The following is a 9,678-nucleotide window of genomic DNA, read 5'->3' as shown; positions in this document are numbered from 1 at the left end:
TTGAGGCTTGGGCCTCAGGCCACCAAATGTATAGGGCCTCAAGATTTAAAAAAAAATTATACTATATGGGTATGAGCTTTGTTATTAAAAGGTTGTAGCCCAGTTGGCGCGTATGTCATCTGTGTACCTTAAGGGGGCGGGTTTGAATCTCCGTTAGGCCGATCGACCGTCGTTTATTCTTTTTGGATAAGAAAAAAAATAGGCAAGAAGGGCCTCGATTTTGAAACTTGCTTTAGGCCTCTAAAATGGTTGAGCCGATCCTATATAATAAATATTTCTTGTAAATGCAAATCAAAGACGGACACACTTATATATATTTGATAAATAATGAAACTAATAATAATAGTAAAAAATCTCATACATGTGTATACTCATTTAAGTAATCGATATACATTTGATGTTATCCTATATTTTTTGTATTCAATTAACATTTTTCTATTTAGTATTATTTACAATTATTAGAAGATATATATGAAAGAAAAGCGGGAAAACTTAAAAAATATGTGTCTTCAATAAATGACACGTGTTACTATATATAGAGTATAGATGTTACTGAATTTTTGAAGAATAATTTTTAAGTTTGACATATATATTCAAGCTTATAAGTATATAATATAGTCATGAATTTTTAATAAATAAAAAAATTATGTGATTAATGGCAAAGTGTGTTTTAGCCAAATCCTAGAATTTAAAACATAAAAGACCAGGTTCAAAAAAGCGTGAAACCCTTTAAAACTTCAATAAAAAGGTTATAGTTATCAGATAAACATTTTTTCTATTTAATATTATTTACAATTATTAAAACATTTTTCTATTTAATATTATCTACAAATTAAAAGATAAATTGTTAGAAGATAAATATGAAATAAAGACGGGAAAACAAAAAAATAGACGTCTCCAATGAATGACACGTGTCATACATTGGTTTACTTTATTATATGTATAGATGTTATTATGGCCACACTAAATTTGCTTAGGATTATACAAGTAAAATTGTAAAATTACTACATACCCAAAACTAATTCGTGCTTACAACTACCACGAGAAACTAAAAATATTGTTTAATATCATTCATATTACATTCTCTATTCCATCTGTATACTAAAAAATATTGTTTAATATCATTTGCATTAGATTCTTTATTTCATCCATAGCATTAAATTATGGATAAAAAAATAGAGTTTTTCATCTTTTGTTATTTCATCAACATTTTCAAAATAGAGATAAGGTATAGAGAATCTTAATTAGTTCTCTAGATATTGATATTCACTATGTATCTTTAAATATAATAATTATGTGAGTATATAAAATCGAGTTTGTGAATAAAATAGAAATTCTAATTTAACTAAAAATATTCATTGTCTAAATTTATCCTTCATACATCTCATTCTCTATTATTATCTCTCTTTTAACCACAAAGCTTTTATTAAACAAAATGAAGAAACCATCAGGCTAGCCAAGCAAGAAAATGAGACATCGACTAGCTACACACATAATTAAGAACCAACCCGTACATCGAACCCTTCACATGGTCGTCAATCTTCAATCTATTCGCGAGTCAAAGGAGGGTTAATTCCTTAATGTCATCCAGCACCTTAGCTAAAGGATTAGCCTTGCCATTGAATACCTCCATGTCATGGTCGAGCCATAGAGTCAACACTGTATCGTAGAATATCGAGAGAAGAGTTTCCTTTTGTTCTTATTCGGGCTCCACTGTTGTCCTTTGAATGTACTTCACCATCTCATTGACTTCACTTACTATAGGAGGTTTAGGAATTTTAACCCACCTACAGATTGTAACATCCCGAGATTGAATTTGGGAATTAAATCAAATTAACAGGAGATAAACGGGTAAAATACCATTAGTGGTAAAGATTAACCCAGTAAACATTAGAATTTAATCTAATGTTAATTAAAGATGAACGAATGCTTTATACAAGATAAAGTTTATAAAATGCTCATGCTACCAAGACTTAAATTAAACCGGGTCGGTCATACCAGGACCCGAGATGGTAGAGACTGGGCTAGTCCACATTTAAAGATTGAAAGGTAAAGTTTATGAAATATGAACTTTGAGCTTTTTGCGTTAAAAGTCATAAAAACTCGATTAGATAAGGACTCGATTAGTCTATTCATACGATTAATTGATATAACTACTAAAAAGAAATGTGACATACTTTCTCAAGACTAGTTTATGTTTATAAACATTTACTAGGTTTAATAATGGCGAACAAAACATTAACTCTTGGTATAATATTGAGAGTTAAGTTAGATTTAAGGTTAAATACTCACAAGGGTTAATGAGTGCTAAGTTGAGAGAAAGAGACCATTTGTGACTTTTGTAAGTCATAAAATGGTCAAAATATGGGTGGACTATGGTTAAAATCAGAACTTAGGTTGTGGATGATGAGGATGATGACATGGATGAGAGAGAGGGGGATGGGTCAAAATTGATGCTTGATTCCTTAATTGAAGCCTTGCATGAATGATTTTCGTGATAATCAAGTGTGTTTCACCATAAGGTATGAACTTTTAGCCCTAGATGTTCCACCTATCCTATTATTACCGAATATTTTTAATATTCAGACGATTAGGTCCCAAACTTTTTTTATATAACATAAAACTTACTAGTATGGGTTAACTAATGACCCAAAAAAAACTGACATCACAATTTATTACACATATATTGCAGCCCAAAACACTAAGGTTTTAGACTCGAAAACTTTGTCACACGTGAGCGTATTTTATCTTTTTGAAAAGATGTTCTCAAGGAGGTGGCGGTTTAAGAGTGTTCGGTTCTTCGCATGCTTGATCGTTCGTCCGATACCAACTTTTTTATAAATTTGTCATAAACAATAAAACAATTAGTGTTTATATTTCTTTTGTGTTAACAGATCGAAAAATGACAAAATTGAGTGTTTGGAACAACTGGGTTCCGTTGGGTATCGCGACAAAAACGCCTTTAGACGTCGCGTGTCACAACGACTAAACATGTGCGTGCACTTTACTGAAGTGTGCAGTTCACAAATATGTGCACTTTGTTGAAGCGTACGCTTTGCTGAAGCGTGCACCTTACTGAAGCGTGCACTTTGCTAAAGCATGCACTTTAATAAAGCGTGGATATTACTGAAACGTGCACATTGCTGAAGGGTGCAGTTCCCTGAAGTGTGCACTATGCATTTGGACCTGGTTTCTTAAATTTCTAACTTTTCCGTTCAATTTAGCGTTTTACCCAACCAACCCGCTAAAAAGGCATTAACTCAATGCATCCATTTTTCTTTATTTTCATTCTTATTTCCTTTTTTCCAAGTACAACTATACATAATATCACATGTTCTTTCAGTTTAAAGTTTTACCTAACCGACCCGTTAAAGAGTCTTTGAGCAATGCTCGCTCAAGCCTCCCAGGCTCCCATATTCAGTTAATGGAATGATCACCTCGATCATAGGACTCATCATCAAATCCACCTTAAAAATCAACAATTGCTTCTTCGATCTTTTCCCATAGTGATCTTGTTCAATATTAGTGTCCCAAATTATATAGAATAAATGATTATAGAGGCACTAGATTAATTTACGAAGATAGAAAAAATAGATAATAAAATATATACAAGTAGAAAAAATAAATATTTGAACATGATTCACACGTTATTTGTTTTTGTGATGTACTCTTATAATATTATCACACAGGTAACGATAGTTGCGTATCTAATGACTACATAACCACTTATAATTTAAAAATACCTATGGTTATGTGTATAAAATATATAATATATGTGTATATTAAAGAGACATGTATGAAACAGGGTCATGCTCAATCACGTGAGGCAAGTATTTAATTGTAGAGAGAGAAAGGTGGCGCATGTACACAGTCCCCAACAAATTCACACAGTCTCAGTCTGTGGCTATGCATCTAACCCAGAACTCGAGGTGCCACTTCCTGACACGTATTCGTACGCACACCTCGGTCAAACTGGTTATTACCCGTCTTTACATTTTTTTACTTTAACTTACCTGCTCATTTTACTACCTCTATTAGCGATAGCGGTGGAGTTATTGGAGAAAGACTTGTTGTTTCTTTTAACTCAGATTCGACTTTTACTTTCCCTATTTTTTTCTGCACTATTCAGGTGAAAGACGAATACGGGTGACCCCGGTTCGTCTTGGATGGAAAACGAGATTTACCGATTATTCCACTGTGATGCCTTCGGACGGGTGGAGGTCGGATTTCCGCGCATCTGAGAGAGCCAAGAGGCTGGCGGCGGTCAAGTAATCAACTTTAATCACAGCGTCCGGTATCACGATGTTTAGGACATCATTCCTTGAGGTTCAAAAAAATACCTATAAATTTTACCTGTATAATTGTATATCATACATTATTTTTACCTATTTTTTTCGATGGAGATGGTTTTTTTAACGGATTCACAGTTTTTTAATGGTTAAATAGGATATCATGAGAATTAGGGCTGTCCTATTTGTTTTCCTGTAAAAAACTCTATTTTGAACCGCTAAAACACCACAAATTTTTCAAAACATTTTTGATGTATTGTTTTTTGTTTAAGTTTGAAAACCAAATTCTAAAAATTTACGTTTTTAAAAGTTTACAACCGATAAAGTCGTGATAAAAAGAACCATATAAAAAATCTATAAAAAGCCATGAAAATCTTTTTAAAATTTGATTGTATATATATTTTCACATTTTTACCGTTTTTCCACAAATTGTGAGTTTTGAGCCTTTAACGAGATTCAATTTCATATCTTTACTAAATACTCACTTTTCATTTCTTGTATAAATAGCGCGTACGTTTCTTACAAATCTAGAATTTGACAAGACAATACATTACTGGTCGTTAGCAACTAATCCAAATAAGTAAATGATTGAGTCAATTGTCTTATAAACCATTTTATTTTTCAACCTTATTTTCTTTTTATCTTCCCACCAAAAAACAAAATTTTCCTTGAGGTTCAAAAAAATACCTGTAAATTTTACCTGTATAATTGTATATCATACATTATTTTTACCTATTTTTTTTCAATGGAGATGTTTTTTTAACGGATTTACAGTTTTTTTAATGGTTAAATTGGATATCATGAGAATTAGGGTTGTCCTATTTGTTTTCCTGTAAAAAAACTCTACTTTGAACCGCTAAAACACCATAAATCTTTTTCAAAACATTTTTTATGTATTGTTTTTTGTTTAAGTTAGAAAACCAAATTCTAAAAATTTACGTTTTTAAAAGTTTACAACCGATAAAGTCGTGATAAAAAAAAACCATATAAAAAATCTATAAAAAGCCATGAAATTTTTTTTAAAATTTGATTGTATATATATTTTCACATTTTTACCGTTTTTCCACAAATTGTGAGTTTTGAGCCTTTAACGAGATTCAATTTCATATCTTTACTAAATACTCACTTTTCATTTCTTGTATGAATAGCGCGTACGTTTCTTACAAATCTAGAATTTGACAAGACAATACATTACTGGTCCTTAGCAACTAATCCAAGTAAGTAAATGATTGAGTCATTAGTCTTATAAACCATTTTATTTTTCAACCTTATTTCTTTTTATCTCCCCACTAAAAACAAAATTTTCCTTAGTTAACCTCTTTTGAGCCTAAACCTTTCGTTTCAAAACCCGAAAAATACAATTTTGCATAAATCAAGCATCACCCAAAACCTTTTTACTTTTACACCCTTATTTTAGTAAAATTCGATTCTTTTGAAATACATAAAAATATGTGATTTAGTTATCTGGTGAATATTTATTCTATAAAAAAATCTCTCTAATTGCTTAAAATAAAATAAGCAAATTTATTGTTTATAAACCTTTAGTTTGTAGCTAAGTCACAAATAAATAAAATTTTGAAAAGAAAACCGGCATTTTACGTTTTTAGCCACTTTTCAAATAAAACTACTCTACCCCTAACCAAAATCTACCATTTTTAAAGTTCTCTTTATATTTACAAAGATTATGTTAAAAAAGAGGATATTTGATTACTTTTTAAGCATATGGTAGGAGTAAGTTTCATACCGGAACCGAGCGTTCACTACGTCAAAAACTAGATACAGCCACACTAAAAAACTCTGACCATACGCCTATGTCCACATATTTTTTCCAACTCGAGTGTGACCATAGGTCGAGTCATCATAGGTATCATGCAGCCACATTCACATATGTGTGGTCGTAGATCATAAATGTGTGGCTAAAGGGTCTTGCTAGGATCAAGCATTTTGTCCAATTTTGTCCAATAATTGTGACTAAAGGGTTGTAATGGCCACATGAATTTACTATAAGTGTGGCCATTTCTATTATATAGTCACTGAAAAGTTTGTTTTGGCCACGTCAATTTAAAAAAAAACGTGAAAAAAGGTTTGTTGTAATCAAGCAAATGGTCTATTAAATGTGGCTAAATAGTATTAACGGCCACACGAATTTACTATAAGTGTGGTTGTTTCTATTGTTTCTATTATATAGCCACATGAATTTACTACAAGTGTAGCCGTTTCTATTATGTAGTTACTAAAAAGTTTCTTTTTATCACATTAATTTAAAAGAATTGAGGCAAAATGGCTGTAATCAAGCAAATGATCTATTAAGTGTAGCTAAATGGTATACATGGTCACCTGCATTTACTGTAAGTGTATTCATTTCTGTCATATAGTCACATAAATTTACTGTAAGTGTGTCTATTTATATTGTATAGTCACTAAAAAGTTTGTTTTAACCACATTAATTTAAAAAAAAAACTGTGGCTAAATGGTATTAACGGCCATATGAATTTATTGTAAGTATTATCGTTTCTATTATATAGTCATATGAATTTAATATAAATGTGATCATTTTTTTATAATATAGTCACATGAATTTATACTACACATTGATTTTGGTTCTATGGCAACTTTTATGCAATTAACCATTTTGATTTATTTTTATTTTGTAAAATAAAAACAACATTAAACATGAGAAACCTAAAAACTATAGGATATAAACAGATGTAGAAGCCTCGTAATAAAAAAAACCTTATTTCTGTATTTGTTTTTTTTACCTTTTAAAAAGTCAACAATACGTTTTAACTTATTGTCTCATGTGCTTAAAAATCGTAATTACTTAAACTCTTAAAATAATATAAATTTGATTTTTTTTCCAATTTATATGTATTATAATATCGTACGTCTATATGTACTCTAATTATATACTAGCGGTAAGACCCGTGTGCAAACACGGGTGGTTTTTAGAAAACTATGCATAACACATTTTGATAGAAAGTAAAAAAATAATTAGTGCAAACTTACAAAATTGATATAAACTAATGGTCAATACGTTTAGTCAACAGGAATTCCAATATGTTGATAACCAAACCACTGTTGTCTATCGACTGTTAAAACCTCTGTTGCTTTCCAACAGACGTTTGTAACAACTGTCATCCATTATCTCCAACAGAGTTTGACACATTGATAGATGGTAAGTATCAGATGTTAGTCAACCTATGTTAAAAAGGTTAGTCAACAGAAGTTAAAAGGGTTATTGAACAGATGTTAAGAGAATAATGTTATGAACAATGAATTTAGTGCTCTCATTAAAAATGAGACATGGGAACTTGTTACTACAACACCATATATAAACATTTTTTGCAGCATATGTTCTCAGGATAGGCTTCATGTAGAGCAAGTATCAGATGCTTTCAGAAACTTCTATTGCTTTCCAACAAACATTTCCTGACAACTGTTCCTCCATAATACCCAACAGACGCTGCCAGCTTGACAGATGTTAAGTATCATCATATATTTTGTAAACTCCTTTGTAAACTACATTAGTAGTGGTTGTATAAACTCGTTTTTCTTTATCACAAATCAAAAGTTTCAACCCCTTCCTACTTTTTACCCTAGATACAACAACATAGAGCTGGCCATGACTAAACACTGGACGTGGAAGATACAAACCAACACGCTCCAACGATTGTCCTTGACTTTTATTTATTGTCATAGCAAAACACAGTGAAAGTGGGAATTGTCTTCGAGAAATCTTCACTGGTATTCTTTTATCAAAAGGTGTCATCTTCAGTCTTGAAATCAAAGTATGGTGACCTATATTAGTCCCTGTGATAATTTTTGCTTCAATCACAACTTTTCCGAGTTTCCTGACTTGTAAACGTGTACCGTTAATCCATTTGCCTGATCAATGTTTCTAAGTAACATCACTTGAGCACCAAGTTTCAATACTAATTTATGGTTAGGTAAACCAGACAACCGAAGATTGTTTAACACATCAGGAGGAAACAATGCCATGTTAAGCTCTGATTCCTCAGATTGACATAAACTATCTGAACTAAAATAAATCTTCTCTTCACCAGGAAGATTCTCTAACAATCTTTATTTATTGAATCCACTACTTCATTAGTTAGAGCAAGAATCGCTCTTTGTTGGAAATACGTTAAATCCCACAAAAACTTATTTGCGTCCGGATACGTAAATGAAATGAGAGAAGAAATAGGATTGACTTGGTCATGAATAAGTAAATCATCTGGAATTTCAATATCTACCTCATCATTATTTTGTTCACCAAGCAGACGATCACCAAGCTCTAAAATCCATTCTGCAAATTCCTTTATTTCTTTCAAATATGTTTCCTGACGTCCAACTCTTAATCTCATATTCTCAGTTAGCTTTAGTACTTGACAGTATCGCCATATATAAGAAGAATTCAAATAAGCATTGACTATCATTGTTATGGTACCTTTAGGGATGACCGGAAGAATTTGTCTAAAATCACCACCAAATAGAATGACATTTCCTCCAAAGGGCTTGCATTCCATGTTCGGTTGACGGGAACGTAATATGTCTCACATTGTTCTATCGAGAGCCTCGAAACAATGCTTGGGAGTCATAGGTGCTTCATCCCAAATAATCAAAGTTGCTCTTTTAATTAAATCACCTAATTCAGTATTAGGCTCTATCGAACATATTGAATCCTCATTAATGTTGATTGGAATTACAAACCTTGAATGAGCAGTTCTACCAGCATTTAGCAAAAGTGAAGCAATTCCACAGGATGCAACATTTAATACAACTTCACCTTTCGATCGTAATGCAGCTGTGAATGTCTTCCGAAGAAACGTCTTTCCAGTTCCACCATAACCATATACAAAAAAGACACCTCAATCACCTTTTTCAATCGCTTTCATAACAGTTTTATATATTCTTTCCTGTTCGGCAGTTAAACACTTTACATAACCATCATGTTCCCTTTGAAGAGCTACTCTGTCATACAATAGTTTTTTCATTATTAATCGATTGTTCGATGATGAAACATAATTGTCCAGAACACTTGGCATATCATCAAAATTTCTCACTGTACTCCCATTGATAAGTAGTAACTTTTCAACTTCAGATAGACAAATATTTTCAAGTTGAAGAACCAAATCTAAAACAAATGTTGAAAAAAATATTAGTTTTTTTCCCAATAACGGAGCTATTGCATAATATTAATGTAGTTGTATTAACTTTAATAAAATAATCACATTACCTGCAATACCAGTTATCTTTCGTTGCTGATACAGAATGTCTTCACATAACAGGGACTTCGTTTCCGACCAAAAAACACCAGGACGAGATATCGAATTTGACAGCAACAACATTATAAAAAAGTCCTCAAGAAATCTCTGGTTGACCATGTGCT

The 9,678-nt window shown here is 31.7% G+C and overlaps 1 protein-coding gene across 1 annotated transcript; it reads right to left on the bottom strand.

The window, feature by feature from the left end:
* Nucleotides 1–8,362: 8,362 nt before the first annotated feature.
* On the bottom strand, nt 8,363–8,815 carry LOC110869715. The gene has a single exon (XM_022118944.1). The coding sequence runs from the start codon at nt 8,813–8,815 to the stop codon at nt 8,363–8,365; it is 453 nt and encodes a 150-aa protein (XP_021974636.1).
* Between the last annotated feature and the right edge of the window lie 863 nt (nt 8,816–9,678).

Source organism: Helianthus annuus, chromosome 8 (assembly GCF_002127325.2).
Source record: "Helianthus annuus cultivar XRQ/B chromosome 8, HanXRQr2.0-SUNRISE, whole genome shotgun sequence".
Taxonomy (NCBI): Eukaryota; Viridiplantae; Streptophyta; class Magnoliopsida; order Asterales; family Asteraceae; genus Helianthus; species Helianthus annuus.
Note: the sequence above shows the minus strand (reverse complement) of the source record. Positions and strands in the feature narration are given on the sequence as shown.